This window comes from Choloepus didactylus, chromosome 19 (assembly GCF_015220235.1).
Source record: "Choloepus didactylus isolate mChoDid1 chromosome 19, mChoDid1.pri, whole genome shotgun sequence".
In the NCBI taxonomy this organism is placed as follows: domain Eukaryota; kingdom Metazoa; phylum Chordata; class Mammalia; order Pilosa; family Megalonychidae; genus Choloepus; species Choloepus didactylus.
Window position 1 is genome coordinate 39,295,886 of NC_051325.1, and position 18,840 is coordinate 39,314,725.

At 46.7% G+C, this 18,840-nt stretch overlaps 1 protein-coding gene across 1 annotated transcript; it reads right to left on the reverse strand.

Annotated features, from left to right (window-relative positions):
• Positions 1–5,346: 5,346 nt before the first annotated feature.
• Positions 5,347–9,407, reverse strand: GDF5 (growth differentiation factor 5). Its single transcript, XM_037811984.1, has 2 exons — positions 8,783–9,407; positions 5,347–6,702 (listed from the first exon to the last, which is right to left on the reverse strand). Exons 1-2 carry the CDS (start codon positions 9,405–9,407, stop codon positions 5,828–5,830), a joined length of 1,500 nt encoding a protein of 499 aa, XP_037667912.1. The 3' UTR covers positions 5,347–5,827.
• Between the last annotated feature and the right edge of the window lie 9,433 nt (positions 9,408–18,840).

The window sequence follows — 18,840 nt, forward strand, 5'->3', positions numbered from 1 at the left end:
ATTATTCTTAATATCTTTACACTGTACCATCTCTAAGAGCCTTAACTCACTGGATGGTCATTCATTTAATTATAGTATTATTCAACAAACATTTATTGAGAATGACACCCCCCTCAACACACTCTTCTTCAGACCCTTTAATGCACTCCCCTATGCACTCATTCTCTTTACCAAGTATTTTCTACATGTACTAACCTTCCTGGAACCTGGAATCTACCTGAGAAACTATGTCCTCCAATTAAATGCCAAGGATGATCCTGGATGGGATCTGAGGATGGATGAGAGGAGGCTCAAAGGGACACAGTTGGGACATAAGGAAAAAAAAAAAAAAGGAAATATGAAATGTAAGCTTTGTATCAATGTTAAATTTCTTGAACTTCTTAACTGCCCTTAATGGGATTGCCTAAAAGAATGTTCTTGTTCATGGGAAAGGTATATGTGAATTATATTGTTTGTTCAAGGATGTGTGCAGCTTGCTCTCATATGTTCAGAAGACAGAGCAATAGATGATGGATGTTAGATAGGGAGGGAGGGAGGGAGGGTAAAGAAAGAAATGGTGGTGTCACAGGATGTTAAAGTTTGTGGATCGTGGTATTGGGGGAGGGGGGTCAGGGTATGCTGGAGTTCTGTGTATGGGTTTTGTATTGTTTTTGCAACTGTTCCTGTAAGTTTGAATTTATTTCAAAATGAAATTAAAAAAAAAAAAAGAAAGAAAGAAACTATGTCCTCTGTAGCAAGCACTCTTATATGGAACCTACTCTGTCACCTTCGTTCTACATTCTCAAATTCTCCATCAGGGCTTAAGTCCTCCACATGCCTCAACTGTGCTTTCAGACCATGATGCCTCAGCTTCGTGTTAAATGATAAACCCTTGTACTACCATACTCACTGTCATTTACCAAACTCCTTCTCATGCACCCTCATTCTTTGAGGACTGGGTGCTTGCTTTACAATCTTCCCGCCTACCCGAAGATGTCCTGCCATAACTCTAGACTTCATCACACACAAGGATGAGTCTGGCCTCTCAGCCCCTTATCTCCAGCCCAGTCACTCACTCCAAGGACCACATTATGGACCTCATCACCAGAATTGTTATAACACTGAAATTTTTAATTTATGCTATTCTCTGTCCTCACCCTCCTTTCCTTTTAGCTCTCATTCATTTCTCCTCTTACCTTTGTCATTCTATCCCACTGAGACCTTCAGGCTTTTTATCTCTTCTCTTTAAATAGTTTCTCAATCCTCTCCTCTTCTTATTTCCTAACCCATCTAGCTCAGACTATCAGTATATCACTTTACTCTCTTGCTAATATTAACTCCCTTGCTCAAATGTCCTATCCTGTCCACCTAGAAAAACCCCAACCCTGTAATTGTGTATTTACTCCATGCTGTATCTGGATTATTGAGTACTGTTGGAAAAAATCATGCAAGTGGTATACTGGTGCCACAAAAAAATTCATGATTACCAACCTCTATTATGCTCTCAAATATGCCCCCATTCTCCAAAACCGCTAAATGGAACCTTTTCCATATTCCTCAAATCTTAACTCTGACCCCCTTCCTACTGTCTCTGAACATATGGCCTCATCTCCTACTTCACAGAGAAAACAGAAATTAGAAGCCATCAGAAGGAAGCTCAACTTCAAGCCACCAAATTAACAAACCTGCTATTATCATGTGCTTTCATCCCTTCTTTTCTTGTTGCATGGAACAGTTGCTGCTTTTGCTATCTAAGGTTAAACACTTAAGATTTCTTCAAACTTGACATGTCCAAAATTGAACTCATCATTTTCCTCTCAAAATCTCTTCCTCCTCCTGTGTTCCCTTTTTTCATTAAATGGCACACCATCTACCCAGTTGCCCAAGCAATAAAATGCAGGAATCACCCTTGATTTTGCTTCTCCCTTACTCTCTCCCTTCCAACACACACAAAAATTCCATCTCCTCCTTTCCAATCTCTACTGTCTCTTTCCTAGTTGAGACTTCCATCTTCTTTCATCTGGAAATTTGATCAGCAAATTCTGTTGATTCTACTATGTATACATCAGGACATAGAGCATTTCAGGGAGAAGGAAGAGCAAATGGAAAGTCCTTGAGGCAAGAATTGGCTTGATGAGTTTGAAGCAAAAAGGAAAGTCAAGGTGACTTTCTCCAAAGAAAAAGTTGAAGGGTTCTGATGGTTAGGGTGGGTCTGGAATGTAGTGAGTGAGGAGAGCAACATAGAGAATGAGTTCTGAGAGGCAGGCAACATACAGGTTTTAGAGGCCTCGGAGGCCATGGTAGGGAGTTTGCATTTTATTTTAAGAAGGGCAGGCACATGATATGATATGCCTGTCCTTCTTAAAAGGACTCTCTTGTCTGCTTTATAGAAAATGGATTGTGGGTAATGTTTCAGATTACTTCCAGGGTACAAGAATGGTGGAGTGAATGTATATCCCCTCTCCTGAACCCCAGGCCCAGTAAATTTGGAATTATCTCCCTTTACAGATAGGGAAACTGAGGCTCAGAGAGATTAAGTAACTTGCCCATGATCACTCAGCTAGAAAGTGGGAGAACCAGGACTGGAACCCAGGTCTGCCTGGATTCTAAGCACATGTGATTAACCTTTTCCTATTATCTTCCTCACATCTGTAATCAGATCAGAAGAACTGGTTGTCGAGTCAGAGTGAAGTCTGAGAGGCTTCCCAAAAACATGTGTTGTAAGCCCTAGGAAAGGTGATCCTCCCATTAGTGACCCTAGGTCCAAGATAAGGACCACTCAGAGCCTCTTCTTTTTCCTCCCCCGTAGGCCTCTACTTCCTGTACCCCAAACCCTGCTTAGCTATTTCTCTGTAGGAGCTCACAGCACTGTGTGTCCCTAAAGAGATACCTGTAATTCCAGGGAGCTAAGACCCAGGAGATGATTTGACTGCTGGCCAGAACTGGGACCAGTGGAGCTGGGGTACAGAAAAGTAGCAAGAACTGTGCAAAGAACACTGCGACCTGGCAGGAGACCTACAAGCAAGCTCTGTTACCACTCTGCTGCTTCCCCTCTCTGGGTCTCAGCTTCCCTATCTTTAAAAATGGGGCAGGAGAATGGGGGGCAGCGGGGGTGGCAGAGGGGGTGTAATTCTTTGCCCTGACTGTTTCATGGGGCTATTTATGCCTTCATAGGAGGTGCCATAATGATAACAGCTAACACTTATTGAGTGCCTCCTCTGTGCCAGGTACTGTGTTGAGTGCTTCCCATAATCCTCACCGATGGCCCTATGAAATAGGAATATTGTTTAACACCCCCCTCACTCCCCCTTTTTACAAATGAGGAAACCGAGCTTCAGGGAATTAAGTTACCTGCCCAAGGCCTTCATGTCTAACTGACAGATCTGAAATTTAAACCTACAGAGCTGTGAGACCATGGATGGGAAAGTGTTGTGGACTCCAAAGTATGGCATAAGTCTTTTACCCTTTTGGGAATGAATGTACCAGGCAAGTATGCAGCGTATTATTGGCGCTGAAAGTGCATGCCTGGCGTAGAGCATTTTCCAAGAAAGCAGATGAAGAGATCCAATGGTTAGGACGGAAGGGCTGGCTGTTCCCACCCACAGTGATCTGATCTGATTTGGGCGAGAAAGAGGCAGGGACACAGTCTGAGTGACTGTTTTGTGAAAGAGAGTTCTAGGGCAGGTTGAGGTGGGAAAGGAAGCTCATAGGATATCAAGTTAGAGCCTCAACAATCCATTCAAAGCCCAGGACTTCAGCAGGAAGAGAGCTGTGGCTGAGATGACATGACCCTCTCTGCTAAGGCAGGGATCAGCTCCAGTTGTCAGGACTTTCTAAGAAACAAGGGACACAGCCTAGGAAATAACTGCATCTGGGAGACAGCCCCACCTGTTACCCATTTGTCTTCTGCCTCTCTGCCCATGGGTTTCCAGCCACCCAGTTTCTACACTGCTCTACCTGTATCCACAGCCCGCTCTTCTGGCTTCCCAAGTACCTCCCTTCTGGGCTCATTCTCTCACACGCACCAGAACTCTGTCTCCCTGTGGCAGCTCCTTTGTTTACTTCCAGAGCTCCCAGCCCCACCACCAGCCAAACACAATGAAGCCTGGCCAAGGAGGGCCAGGCTCCAGGCTCAGGCTGGTCTCTCAGGGACAGATAATGGCCTCCAAGCCAAGGAGGCAGCTCTAAGGTAAGCCGCCCCTACACTGGCCTCTTGCTTCAGGTCCCGACAGCCCAGGTTTCAGGCCCAGAGGGAAGGGACACAAGATCTGCCCATAGCTGGGCAGGAATCCCTACTGTTGAAACAGCTTTAACTAGGAGCCCCAGGAATCAAAGACCCAGCTGGAGAGGTAAAAATCAGAGGCCCCCTGGGCATGAGCCAGAGGCCTCCACTCCCTTCAGCCAGGTAGAACCGAACCTGGTCCTGAGGCCTCAGGCCAAGGGCCCAGGTGCCCTAATTTCCCCACCAGAGGACTTATGTTCCCCTCCCAAGGGTTCATATGCCGTGCATCCCAGAAGATTGCAGTGGAGAAAGGCAAGTGAGTATTTATTCTGGGCCAAGCCTTAAGCAGGAAACATTGTCAGGACATGTCTGGCATTGGGGAGGTTACTTATCTAATATATAGGCCCCAATTCTGTGTCTGAAGTTGGGAGCAAGGAAGTGGGAGGTGATAGGCGAGCAGTGAGAAGTGAGGGTGCTGACTTGGAGGGTAACAGGGCCACAGACAAGATCACGCAAGGAACAGTGATCAGTGGCAAAAAGGAGCTGGCAACCCAGCTTCCCCAGGGGAGAAGTAGGTGGCCCTGTAAATGGTGGCCAGTTAATTCTGTGACTTTGTGGGAGAGGGGAGGTTTGGTGAGGCCAGGACAGATACCAGTGAAGTGGAGATAATTTTGGAGGAAATGAAATCCCCAATTTCCCTCCCATTTAGGGATCCATTTCAGAGACAACAAACTTAACTAAGGAATGTCAGAAAGAAAACCTAATTCTGTTGCCAGGCCCCAGCGGAGCAGATGGAGCTCCAGACCGGCGGGCCCTTGGCAGGAACAGGAATGGGGTTAGAGGTCAGTGTTGGCCCTGCTCAGCCAGGACTATCTGTCCCATTCTGCTTCAGTTTCTAGGAGTAGGGGTGGGGAGTGGGCTCTGGAAACCAAGTGTGTGTGTGAGGCAACCCACTTCCCCTCCTTGGATTAGTAATTCTTTGAGGGATGACTGGGTCCCTTGGAGTAAACAAGAAATTTGCTACAGCTTTAGGCACGTATTTTGCTTTTTATCTCATCAATGTACATTTTAATCTAACAGGCTAATAATCTCACACGCCTCACCCCTGCCAAAGCCCCCTCTCCCTCTCTCCCACCCTGCCCGATCAGGATCTCATCTGCCCCAGGGGCAGGAAGTCGCCAGGTACAAAGGTGATTCAAGGAGAAGGTGGTGCCTGTGGCCTCCCAAGAGGAGCTCAGGATAGCTCCAGACCTCCCCGGAGAGTCCGGGGGCCAAGGAGGCCCAGCAAAAGGAAAGATCATGGGCCAAGTCACATTGGAAAATGCTGCCTCCTGGATCTCAGTCCCACTCAAAGTCTGTCTCCCTGGGCCGAAGCCTGTCTCTGCCAGTCAGAGCAGCAGAAGGGAAGAAATCCTCAGCAGGGGGACTTGTGCACAGAAAAGGACCTTTAGCCCAAGACACACTCAGAAAGTGAGCAAGGCTGTTGGGCTCCCCTTTCATTTGGGCTGTGTGGATGCTCCTGGCTACAGCTTCCTGACCCCTCTGTGATTCCAGGAGTGCAAGGAGGGGCTCTCATGACCAGCATCCTGGGAATGTGCCACCCAGGAAGACAGAGGGCCAGTGCTGCTACCTGCAGCCACAAGACTCCACGACCATGTCCTCATACTGCTTATAGACCACATTGTTGGCAGAGTCAATGAAGAGGATGCTGATGGGACTCAGCCGCGTGGGCACACAGCAGGTGGGTGGCGTGGACTCAGGGTCCATGGAGTTCATGAGGGTCTGGATGACCGCATGGTTCGTGGGCTCCAGGTGGGAGCGCAAGGGGAATTCGCATAGCCCCTCACAGTGGAAGGCCTCGTACTCAAGGGGTGCAATGATCCAGTCATCCCAGCCCATGTCCTTGAAGTTGACGTGCAGTGCCTTCCGACTGCAGCGGGCCTTGGGGTTCTTGCTGGGCCGCTTGCCCTGGCGAGAGGCCAGCGGGGCGCGCCGTTTTCGCCGCTGGCTGAACAGGTACTCATACACGGTCTTATCATCTTGGCCGGAGCGGGCCTTAATCTCATTAAAGAATAGGTCCCGTTTCTTGGTGCGGCCAAACACCAGGAACAGTGCCTTCTCGTGGACCTGCCGGGCAGCCCGGTCAAAGCCGAGGCCACGGAGGTCCATGGCCCGGCCCCGTTCCCAGGCCTCCAGTTCCAGGCATAGCTGGGCTGAGTTCTTAAAGTTTCGGAAGAGCTTCCAGATGTCAAACACCTCCCAGCCAGATCCATCCAGGCCTGGCATGGAGCGCACATCCAGCAAGGCTGCCGGCTGTCGGCCGCTGGGGCAGCTGGACAACTTCAGCTGGGCAGCCCGCCCGCCGCCGGGGGCTGCTGGCTTGGCCGTGTCTGAAGGCTTCTTCCGCAAGATCCGCAGCTCAGCCCCCAGCAGCCCGTCCTTCTCCAGGGCACTTATGTCAAACACGTACCTCTGCTTCCTGACCACAGGGCCTCGGTCATCTAGAGAGAAAACCAGAAGTCATTCCCTGAACCCACCGAGGGAGCCCGTTACCTCAAGGCCTCAGGGGAGGGCTACCAGCAGAACTTTCTTTAACCTCTTCCCCACTATGACAGGGGCCAAGACCCAAACCACTGAGAGCCTTTTTCAAAATGAGGGAGCTTCCTACAAAGTAGACCAAGTAGGGGTGTTAAATTGTAGATGTGACTGCAGATGATTTGAGTGGCTCTTGTGATTCCAGACATGTAGCTGACAGTCATCATCTTTATAATTGCCTTCCACATACCTCTCTCCCATCCATTACCTAATTTGATACCTCCTTTGTGAGGTAGGGAGGGTATTATAATTTCTCCTATTTTTAGAAGAGGAACCTGAGGCTCAGAGAAATTATGTGACTTGCTCAAGGTCACCAACTAGGAAAGAGTAGAACTGGAACTCTAGTCTAGATCTTTTTACATCTAATTCTGAGCTGCTTCCACTATAGTTTAAAGGAGATCTTAGTGTTTTCCTTTTACAGATGAGGTACAGGTATGGGGAGTGACTTGCCTAAGGTCACACAGCAAGTTAATGACAAAGCTGGTCTATAATGTAGTTTCCCTGCCTTTCCAGTCTAATGATTTCATTGTATATGTGACTTACCCTGCTCGGTGTGTGAGTATGTATATGTGACAGTTTGTGTGTATTTCTGGGTGTGAATGATTGGGTTCATATGTTCATGTGTGAATGACATGTTATGGGTATGTATGACTGGGCTTCAATGAACATGAAAGAGTGTGCAAGTGTATGTATGTGTATGATCCCTTTGTGTATACATGTAAGAAGGCCTGTGTGGATGTGATTCAGCATGTGTGTATAAAAATAAAGCTGTATGTGTGTATGAGAGGCTCAGGAGTATGTCTGATTGAGCTTGCCCTTCTTCCTAAATACCAATTTGCCATTGGGGAGCATTCGTATATTGCTCTAGAAGGTGACTAATTAGGCCTTTAAACTCTCCATCTCTCCCTCCCCATGTTCCCTTAGTGCTGGGGGGCACAAGGACATATTTTATGAGTCCCCAAGGGGTCACAGCTTTCCCTGGCTGGGCAGGCAGCCAGGCCACCTCCCCCTCTTCAGCCAGACCTGCTGCCTCTGTGTCTCCCTGCCCCCTACCAGGCCCCCACGGGCCAGCTCTAATGAGGAGCCTCTCCCACTCTCTGACCCCCTCCCCCATCGGGCCTGCCACAGGCCTGAGACTCACGGAACCAGAGGAGAGCAATGGGCTAGCAACCTCAGCAATCAGCCAGTCCGCCCCCCTCTTAATACTAATGGAGAAACTGAGGCCCTGAGAGGGAAAGGGGCTTGCTAAAGTCATAGAGCAAGTTTAGAGGAAAAAGCAAGCAGTAACACTAGGTGGACAGAGGGAAACGTGAGGGATGCAGGTATACCCCTGGGCTAATGATGAAAATTATCTGTGCTTTGCTCTTCCAGGACAGGGCATAGTTTTCTTATTTGAAGGGTTCTCAGAAATCATCCAGTCTAACCCCCATGTAGTTGTAAAGAAGGGGAAACTGAGACCCTGAGGGGAGAAAGGGCTCTCCCAAGGTCACATCATGAGCTAGACCCTAGGTCTGCTGCCTTCTGACGTATCTCCACATTGTTCCACGCCTCCAAGATGCCCCGTTTACGGTCTTCTTCTCCTCTGCCTCCTCTGTTCCCTAGCCTGAGGGCAGAGTCATAGAACCATAGGGATCTAGAAGTTCATTTCTCTCTCTGCCTCTGGGAAAACTCACAAACCCCTGGACCCTGGAAAGTTGGGCCTGGTGCTCTTGGAGTCTGGTCCCCAATTCTGCCACCAATTGACTGTGTGTCCTGAGCAGGTCTAGTGTCTCCTTATGCCCCTTAAGGAATGAGATTTGTTGATCTCTAGGTGCCCTGCAACTCTGACATGCCACCAGCCCAGGACTCTGAGATAAGTCCCAGACACCCACCCCAGGCCAGATGCACACACCGTCTCCCTCCAGTGCAGTGTCAGGCTCTGCAACCCCTCCATGCGTGCAGACGCCCCTCCCTGTGAGCCGTGCCCCTGCGACCCCGCCCCCTCACCTTGCCCTTTGTCAATAAAGCTGGTGATGGTGTTGGCCAGTCCTGCCTCCAACTTCACGCTGCTGTTGACTCCCTTTCTGTCAGCATCGGACAGCGTCCTGTACAGCGAGAGCATATACTCGTGGGGCGTGATGGGGGGCGGGCGGAACGGCTCCTTGGGCTCTCGAGGGGGTCCGGGCTCCCTGGCCTTCTTCAGCAGGAAGGGGCTGGGGACAGTTCCTGCCTTTGGGGGTGCCTTACCCCCGGGAAGCTGTCCTTTGGGGGCCACAGTCCGCGCTGCAGCCTGCCTTGTCTGGGGAAGTTGTCCTGGCTTGGGTTCAGGGCCACCTGATCTGGGGGACAGCTTTTTGGGCTCATCCTTCTTGGGCTGTGTCAGGCCTCCTGTCTGCCCAGTGCCCCCCTTTGCCCTGGCATTGGTGGCCCCCCCACCATAGCTGTGACCCCCTGGCCTGAAGATGTTCCGGGCCAGGGGAGGCCTCTCCTTGGCCTCTGCCTTGGCCAATCCTGGCCTGGCCCCCTGGGGTCTCTGGCCCAAGTCAGGGGCTCCCAACACAGTGCAGATGAATTCCAGGTCCAGCCAGGCCAGGTGCCAAAGCAAGAAAGTGAGGAGTTTGAGGAGTCTCATCCTCTGGCCAGCCGCTGAAGGGCACCAAGGAGAATGGTGGCAGGAGTGAAGGTGCCTCTGGTTTGGCAGGAAAAACCATGAAAGGAGTGGACCCTCAAAAGCAACGGCAGCAGCAGTAGCAGCAGATGGAAAGGCTTTCTCCTCTGTCTGAGACTCTTGAAGTCTGTCGGGTGTGTGTTTGTATCCAGTCCCATAGTGGAAATGCTCTCGTATCCAGACCTGCACCCGTCTCCAGTCAGCAGCTGAAAATAACTCGTTCTTGAAAGGAGAAAGCCGACCGCCCCCTTTCTCCTGCACAACTGACTGAGAGCTTGAAGGAGGCTTGTATAAAGCTGAGGGATTTTTCCAAGAAGGAAGAATGGCGTAATGCTGCCTGTATGCTCCAGGTTTTTTTTTTTTTTTCTTTTTTTTTTTAAGTTTTGAATCCTTTCCAGTGAAAATACTTCATGCACGCACACACACACACACACACACACACACACAGGCCTGCAGGTGCTCAGAAAAATCTTTTACAAACCTGAACTCAGGAATTGGAAACGGAATTCCAACCCAAACCAATTTAATTACTCTCTGATGTCATGCTGTCTAAACTCATTTAAGTGCGATATATTTATGTGAAAAAAATCACCGCTGCCCTTTCGAGGCCGTGGCTCACGGGGGCTCTTGGCACAGAGCCCTGCCACGGGACTGCGGGCTTAGGGGCTCCCAGACCATGGAGCAGACTCAGGGGTCTTCACCTCCACCTCCCGGAGCAGCCCACCCCACCTTCCTGAGGGGAGATGCCGAGGAATGAACGCAAGGATCTTAAGCCCCAGAAGCATGGGGAGTTTGGGTTTTCAGTTAAGTCCTTGGAGTGTTTTTAAAGCAGTTACAACCGCTGCGTCTAGTCTGGGGCCTGATTTGTTGTGTGTTGCTGGGGGTGGAGGGAACAGCACAGATGGCAGCGTTTACCCACAGTTTCTTTTATTTTAATAAACTTGTGGTGACCCAGAGAAATATCAATGCCCACTGCAGCCCTCCCCCCAAATGCCATTGACTGAACTCAGATGATTCCTTCAGGCTTGGGGTCATTGCCACCCCTGAGCCCACTCTTCTGACAGGGCAAGTCCAGGGTATACCCCACCACCACCCCTGCAAAGGCATCCTCGGAGGTTTCCTGGAAAGGACTGGCTGAGTCCAGAGCGGCGGCCCAGCCTGGGGCAGCAGCGGCCCCTGCAGGAAGCCAGAAAAGAGATTTCCCACATACTTTCTGGTAGCTCAGGATTCAGAATTCCAGCTGAAAGTGCCCTCCTTTCAGTACTGAAGCCCCCTTCCTTCCCCACAGAGCCTCTGGGCAACTCACCACAGGGTCACCGGAGGGAAAGCTATTCCTTTCATCTGGAATGTCCTCCGCTCACTCCCACACTGGAGGAAGTCCATCCTGAGAGGTTCAGCTGAAAACTCATCTCCTGGGGGAAGCCTCCCCCAATCCCCAGACACAGCCAGTCACTCCCTCGTGTACGTCTCACTACAACAAGCTTGTCACATGGTAAGAACAGAAGAAGACATGGTAGTCAGGTAGGCTTCCTTATTTATTATTTAGTTTTCTATTATTTTTTTTATTAAGGTGAAATTCACATACCATTCAATTCACCATTTAAAAAGGTGCAATTCAGTGTTATTTAGTATATTCACAATGTTGTGCAGCCACTGGCTCTCTCTAGTTTCAAAACTTTTTCAGCACTTCACAAAAACACCCTGTACCCGTGAAATTCCCTCTTCCCCCATACCCCAGTAACCTCTAATCTACTTTCTGTCTCTATGGATTTACATATTCTGGATATATCCTATAAAAGGAATCATACAATATATGACCTTTTGTGTCTGGCTTCTTTCGCTTCTTAGCATGTTTTCAAGGTTCATCCAAGTTGCAGCATTTATCAGTACCTTGTTTCTTTAGTGGGTGAATAATATTCCACTGTATGGATATACCACAATTTGTTTGTCTGTTCATCCACTGATGGACATTTGGGTTGTTTCCACCTTTTGGCTATTATAAACCTACATAATAGAGATCTGTTTGTGCTCTGAGGTTACCAGATTGGTTTCTCAGCATAGCCTGGCATAGAGTAGAAGCTCAGCGTTTGATGAATGGAAGATGAAACTCATGGCCAAGGTGTCCAAGTGCCTGACCAGTCTATTTGTTGGGATCCTCCCGGGTCCTCACAGATCTTCAGAGCCCAGGAGCATAATTTGGTCATTCTGGGCTTCCTCTGGTGCTCTAAGATCAGGAAACTTGGTAGAACTCCGCCTCCCCATTTCAAAGGACCAGTGCACCACCAGGCACTATTTTGAGGTGCTTTAAGGAAGGGCTGAACTCATTACTATTCCCCAGTTGCCCAAGTTCACAACTCTTGCCTTCCTTTTTGACTTGTCTCCACTTAACTCTGTGACAAGATCCAACATCTCTGGTGTTCCTCCCCTCCTCTCCATTCCCTTTGCCTCCACCACTGCCTCAGTCTCCTTCAGTGCTTGCCCTACTGCAATCCCCTTATAAGTGGCTTCTAGGCCTCCACGATGTCTGTTCCAACCCTCCCTCTATCTAAAATCTACCCATTGAACAACAGCCGATTCGCATGCCACCTCCTCCAGCCCCCCAGAAAATACATAATCTTTCTGAATTGCACCACACATTTTCTGTGCCCTTTTCATTTTGGCGTCTCAAAGATTATCCAGTTTCTGCCTCTATCCCCTGTCTCCAACAGAGTTCATTGCTTCTGTCTGGTTTTTATATATTTAATATAATTTAATTCCTTATAACCGTAATGATTTATTTACATATCTGTCCCCCCCCCATTAGATTATGACTAGACTGTACCTTACTTTTCTTTGACTCATTCCTAGTGCTTGGCACAGGGCCAGCATACAGCAGATTTTCAGTATATATGGTCTGAATGAATGAATCTCCAACCAGCTCTTTTATGTGAAAGTCACCATTTTCTACTTTAAGGTATGGTTACTCATGGACATAGTGAGCCTTCCCTGCTTGCCTCTGAGTTCCTTAAAGGGATGGATTCTGTCTAGCTCACTTAATAGGCACTTTGTAAGCTTGATTGAGTAACTAAATGAAGGGCCAAATGAGTCAAACAAACAAGATGTGCCCGCACATGGTTTGAGAAAGGGCAAGGGCTCTGGAGACAGACCTGGTTTTGAGTCCCACTTCTGCTGTTTACCCATTGCATGATCTTGGAGAACCTCTGAACTTCTATGAACCCTAGACAGAAATAATGACAGTACCTACCTCACAGGGTGTTTGTAGGGATTCAATGAAATGAATCATAAAACAATGATTAGCCTAGCAACTGGCAGATAATAATAATAGCTCCTATTTATTGGGGTACTTACGCTGGTAAACTAGACTTTGGCCTAGTCTATTGCATTGCATTTTGATCTTATTTTATCATTACAACAACCCTACAATGAAGGTACTCCTGACACCCCAGTTTCACAGTTGAAGAAATTGAAGTTCAGAGAGGTTAAGTTACTTTTTAATTGCCACTTTGACATATTCTGTACCAAAGAATCCTAACCTAGGCTCCAGAAACACAAGAACTGAAAAGGTGGAGTGGGCAGCTACAGTATTCTTGGCTTTCAGCCAAGGTCTCATCCAATGGTCTGAAACTTTGGGGACATGGAGGAGTCTCAGGGCAGGGCTGTTTGAGGACCAAGGCATTCCCAGGAATGGGGTGGGAGCAGGGAAAGGGGACTCTGAGTTTGGTCTGAAGGTCGTGTCAAGGGAGGAGCCCAGGGGACCTGCCTGGCTCTCACTATAAAGTGACTGATCACTTTGGTCCCCTCTGGTAATTGCAACCAGATGCTGCTGCTGGCAGTGCTTGAGTCCCGACATGTTTAATTACTGGGACACAGAGTCCCTGAGTTCCCCATGTCTCCCCCACCTCCCCCCCTCCTGTCAGCAATATTTATGGCAAACTCAAGGTAGAGGATGGGAGCCTTGGGAAGTCACTGGCATGGAAATAGTCTTTATAGACCCTTCCATGATATAGAGCCTTTAACTTCTTAAAATGTTCCCTTGTTTCCATTATCTCATTGGCACTTTGCAAAACATCCTTATAAGTCACCAGGCCAGGGTGTTATTACCCCCATCTCGCAGGTGAGCACTGAACCAAATAATAACAATCCCTTGCTGTTTTCAAGCACTTCGCAGTTTTTCAGGTGGCATGACATTCGTCATGCTATCTGAACTCCCATGGTCTCTCCACAAGCCTGTCCAGCACAGCTCAGTGGTCAAGAGCACAGGCTTTGGGGTCAGTCTGTGTCCTGCTCTGCCTCTTACCAGCTGGGTGACCTTGGCTAGTCATTCATTTGTTTAGAAAATATTTATTGGAGGCCTGAGCCCTGGATAGACAGCAGTGACAAGACATCTAAGTCTGTGCTCACATTCCAGTAGAAGAGACAAACAAACTAATGCATAATTCCAGAGAATAAGTGCTGTGAAGAAAATTAAGCAAGGTAAAAGAGATTATCTACTTGAGATAAAATATGCAGAGAATGCCTCTTTGAAGGGGGCAACATTTGAGCAGAGACCTAAATGTAGTGAGAGAATGAGCCATGCAGAGATCTGGTGGGGGGAACAGTAAATGCAAAGGCCCTGAGGCAGGAATGAGCTTGGCATCTCTGAGGAACCCTGAGAAGCTGGTGTGGTTGAAGCAGAATGACTGGGGGGGAGAGTGATAGCAGATGAGGTCAGATTATGCCAGGGCCACATCATGTATGCCCTTGTAAGCCATGCAAAGGAAGCTGGATTTTATGTTTACTGGAGTAGGAAGCCCAAAGGAGGATTTTAGGCAGCAGAGTTGTCTGATCTGTAAAATAATGATTAAGAGCTGGGCTAACAGCCTTCAAACCCTGGCTCCACCACTTACCAGCTATGTGATCTCAAGAAAATTATTTAATCTCTTGGTGTCTCAGCTTTGTCATCTATCAAATGGGGATAATGATAATATTCCTATCTCATAGAGTTGTTATGAGTTAAATTGTTAGATTGTTGCAAGTAAAATTCTTAGAACAGCTGCTCATACATAGTAAGCAATACATAAATGTTAACCATTATTTACATTTTTAAAAGAAACATCATTTCATTTCTCCAAACCTGTTTCTTTACTTGTAAAATCAGGATAAAAACACTTGCTTACAGAGAGGTTAAAAGGACTAAATGTTTTTACATACATAAAGCACACAGTAGGTGTTCAATAAATTATAGTTAAAATACAAAAAGGATTCAGTTATTATTGTCCCTGTTTCTCAAATGAGGAAATAGAGTCTCAGAAAGTTAAGTGCCTGGTACAAGGTCACATAGCTAGAAATGACCAAGCTGGGACTCAATCCAGATTCTTGACCCTGGTTCTTCCCACAGCAAGGGAGGGCCGACCTTCTTCCATATCACCCTGCAGGTTAGGGGTTGGCCAGGAGCAGGGCCCAGAGTCCCTGACCTTCCATCTGTGCTCTTTCTAATCTGTGGGGCCTGGGCTGTCCCTCGCCAGGGGAGCCCAGACAGCCCCCGACAAGTCCAGAACTGTAAGTCCCACCTCCACCCACCCTGCCAATCTGGTTGGTGCCTTTTAGACTCATAAGAAGCTGCAATTGTGCTCGGAGGTCTCCCCAAGCAAGCTCTCAAGGGCTCCCCCAGCTGGGCCTATCGGGGACTACACCCTGTCAGAGAGGAGAATGGGCAATCCATCCCGCAGCAAATACTGCAGTCTGAAGCTGGAAATGTTGGGAGTGAGTGGTTGTGTGTTTGTGTCTCTTGCGGTGAGGGCGTGAACAAAGTAACCACATATTTTCCACTTTTAGTTTTTTACTTAAAATGTTTCCTCAGACAAAGGTACCCAGTGTTCTTTTTTACTTCAATTGCTCTTTTTCACTCTAATTATTATTCTTGTTATTTTTGTGTGTGTGCTAATGAAGGTGCCAGGGATTGATTTGGGTGATGAATGTACCACTATGTAATGGTACTGTAAACAATCGAAAGTACGATTTGTTTTGTATGACTGCGTGGTATGTGAATATATCTCAATAAAATGAAGATTAAAAAAAAAAAAAAGCCAATCCATTTTTTTTGTATTTTGCAAAATGGCAACTTTAGCAAACTGGAATAGCACTTTTGATGACCCCCTTCTCCAGGGCACCTTGGAGCTGGTTGGCAACCCTTCGTTGGTCCCTGGCCCTGTTGTGGCTGGGAAAGACTGACTTGGGAAAGTCCTCCCCAGGGTGACCCTCCTCCCAGAATTTGCCCTCCAGGCAAAAGCAACCTGAGACAATGAAAGGAGTATAAAAAACTATAGAGGCAGGTAGTCGGGGGCAAAGGTCTGCCAGCTTCAAACACTAGGGAGAGGGAAGTTCGTCTCCTGGGAACAAAGGGAACAACCAAACTCATAAACAAGTAACTCCAAAACAGTTAACAAGAAAAAACCCAGGACAAGGCAGAGGCCCAGAAAGACAGGGAAAACCCAGCACACTGCATTTGCCTTGGCTAAACCTTTTTGGTAGGAAGGCTGAGGCTCAAGAAAATCTCTGTCTTATCAACAGCTGGTTACAAAACCAAGAAAGAGACACCCCAGGGAATAAATCCCAGAGTTAACATTTTAAAGTATTAAAATGTACAGTGTGTAGCAAGAGTACAAGACAAAGAAAGAGGAAATGCTGGCCCATTCAAAGGAAGAGGATAAAAATCCAGAAAACAACAATGAAGAGGATGAGAATGTGGACATACCAAACAAGGCTGTTAAAAAAAAGATCTTTAAAATGCTGAAGGAGTTGAAAGAAAACACAGAGAAAAAACTACAGGATATTAGGAAACCAACAAATGAGCAATATGAGAGTCTAAGTAAAGAGAAATTTTAAAAAGGAACCAAACAGAATTACTGGAGCTGAAGACCACAATAACTGAAATGAAAAATTCACAGGAGGGTTTCAAGAACAGAGAAATTGTTATAATAACATCATTTTAATTCTAATTATATATTACATAATTGTGACTGTATTATTCATAAAATAATTATGATAATAATATAATAATAATTGTGATAAATAATTAAATTTGTAGAGCATGTTGTTTTAAGCTGCAATATTTGTGGTAATTTGTTACACAATAGAAGACTAACAGTGTTTGCAAAAAAAAAAAAAAAAAAAAAATGTTTCCTCAGACAAAGGTACCCAGTGTTCTTTTTTACTTCAATTGCTCTTTTTCACTCTAATTATTATTCTTCTTATTTTTGTGTGTGTGCTAATGAAGGTGTCAGGGATTGATTTAGGTGATGAATGTACAACTATGTAATGGTACTGTGAACAATCGAAAGTGCGATTTGTTTTGTATGACTGCGTGGTATGTGAATATATTTCAATAAAATGAAGATTAAAAAAAATGTTTCCTTTATTTTATTTTTAAAATAATTTTAAACTCTTTTAAAAAGTAATACATATTAGAAAGAAAAAGTAATAGGAGCTCATGATGACAAAAGTCAAACAGTACAAAAGTGCACAGTGAAAATTCTCCCTCCCACCCTGGACTTCAGGTCTCCCAGTTCTCTCCAGAAGCAACCACTCTTACCAGCCTTCTGGATGACTTTCCAGTGAAATGCTTCACAAATATAAGCTTTTCAAATACATTTTTATTGACGTATGCTATCCACACCAAATAGATTTTCATTACAAAATTGTCATGTTCACTGTAAAAAAATTTCAAACAATACTAAAGTTTATAAAAATAAAAGAAAAAGTCCCCTCCTCACTGCCCTTCCCTGCCCCCATTTCTCTCCCCACAGCTAAGCACCATTAATAGTTAGGGACCTTGAAAGCTTATTGTTGTTTTTGAGCTCAGAAACCTCAGATTCTTGCTGTCTCCTTCTACTCCTTCCTCCCTTCCTTAAATTCCATCTCCCACTCCCCACTCAAGAACCCCCATAGGTAAGTATTATTATGCCCATTTTGCAGCTGAAAAATTTGAGGCTCAGAGAGGGGAAGTGGGTGGCTCAAGGACATAAGACCAAGCCAGGAGTACAAACCCAGGTAAATGTATCTGACTTTAAGCCTAATGTTCTTTCCGCCCTGTTCCTGCCTGGTTCCTGTCCAGAATCTTAGAACTTAGTTGCTGCATCACATGAGGCAGCAAATACATTCTCAAGTTGGAATATAATTAAGGGCTCATTTTCAAGGAAGGAGAGAACATGGTTCTGTGGGAACTGTGACTGAGCATCCTCACTGCCCAAGCCCTGAACAGTGGTGAAAAGATGCCACCAACTTTTAAGTGTCAAGCCTGGGTACAGCCAGTTACTTAGAGCCATAGTTGGCCAATGGGGAGGGGCTAGGACAAGAACCAGACCTACCCAATGGAGCAGGGCTGGAACCAGGGAGAAAAGATCCAGGTGACGGAGGGCATTACAAAGATTCATGCAGCCAACCGAAGTGGCAGAATCAGCAAGAGGAGAACCCAGAGGAAATCCCTGCCGTTCCCCAAACATCCCATGCTCTTGCACAACCCTGGGCCTTTGCACACACCCTGCTTGAAACACCCTTCCTCCTTTGTCTGCTCAGCTGATTTATTCTTCACAATCAAGTTATAATGTCACTGCCTCTATGAAGCCCGGCCACTCCCTCTTTATAGCACTTACCAAACTGTATGTGTATAAAATATTTGTTTACACGCCTGTCTCTCAAATGAGCTGTGAACTACTGAGGCTCTAAGCAGGGTCTGTGTGTTATTGCTCTTTGGGTCTCTTCCATTGTCTAGCTCAGGATCTGGCATACAGTAGGTGTTCAATCAATATATGTTTAATGACAAATGGATGGACTTAGATGAACAGCGGCAAGCTGTTCACAATCTACAAGTGACTATGTTCTTTTGGTGTCTGTGGCTCTAACCTCCTTTGAACTGTTAGCTTGCAGTGAAAGGGGGGTCAGGTTTCTTCTCTATTTTTCTCCCTCTGCCATCCCAGCTAGCTCATTTCAGTCACTCAAAGTATTGACATGGAGAGAAAAATGGGGAAAGGGATGGGGATTAGTATTATAGTTAGCTGGCTTTGTGTTTTCTGGGTCTGGCAGATGTTTACAGTTGTCTCTGTCCATTATGGGGTGATTTTATAGGCTCTCCAGGGGTTCCCTTTGGGGCCCCTCTCCTACATTGTCTTAGCAAATCATCTCTATTACCAGTAGTCATTTGTCTTGCATCTTACTCCTGGGTCCCTTTATCTCTTCAGGAGGCCCTACTGAACAGGATCCAGGAAGAGCCTATGAAGGCTGTCTTTCTCCCACTTGGCCCACATCTGGCCTTTAAAAAACACAGACAAATTCTGGGAGAGCAGACCAATTCTAACACAGCAGCATTCTCCTGGGCCTGCCACCAGAGCAGTTAGCAAGCTTGTCTCTTGTTGGCTGTATT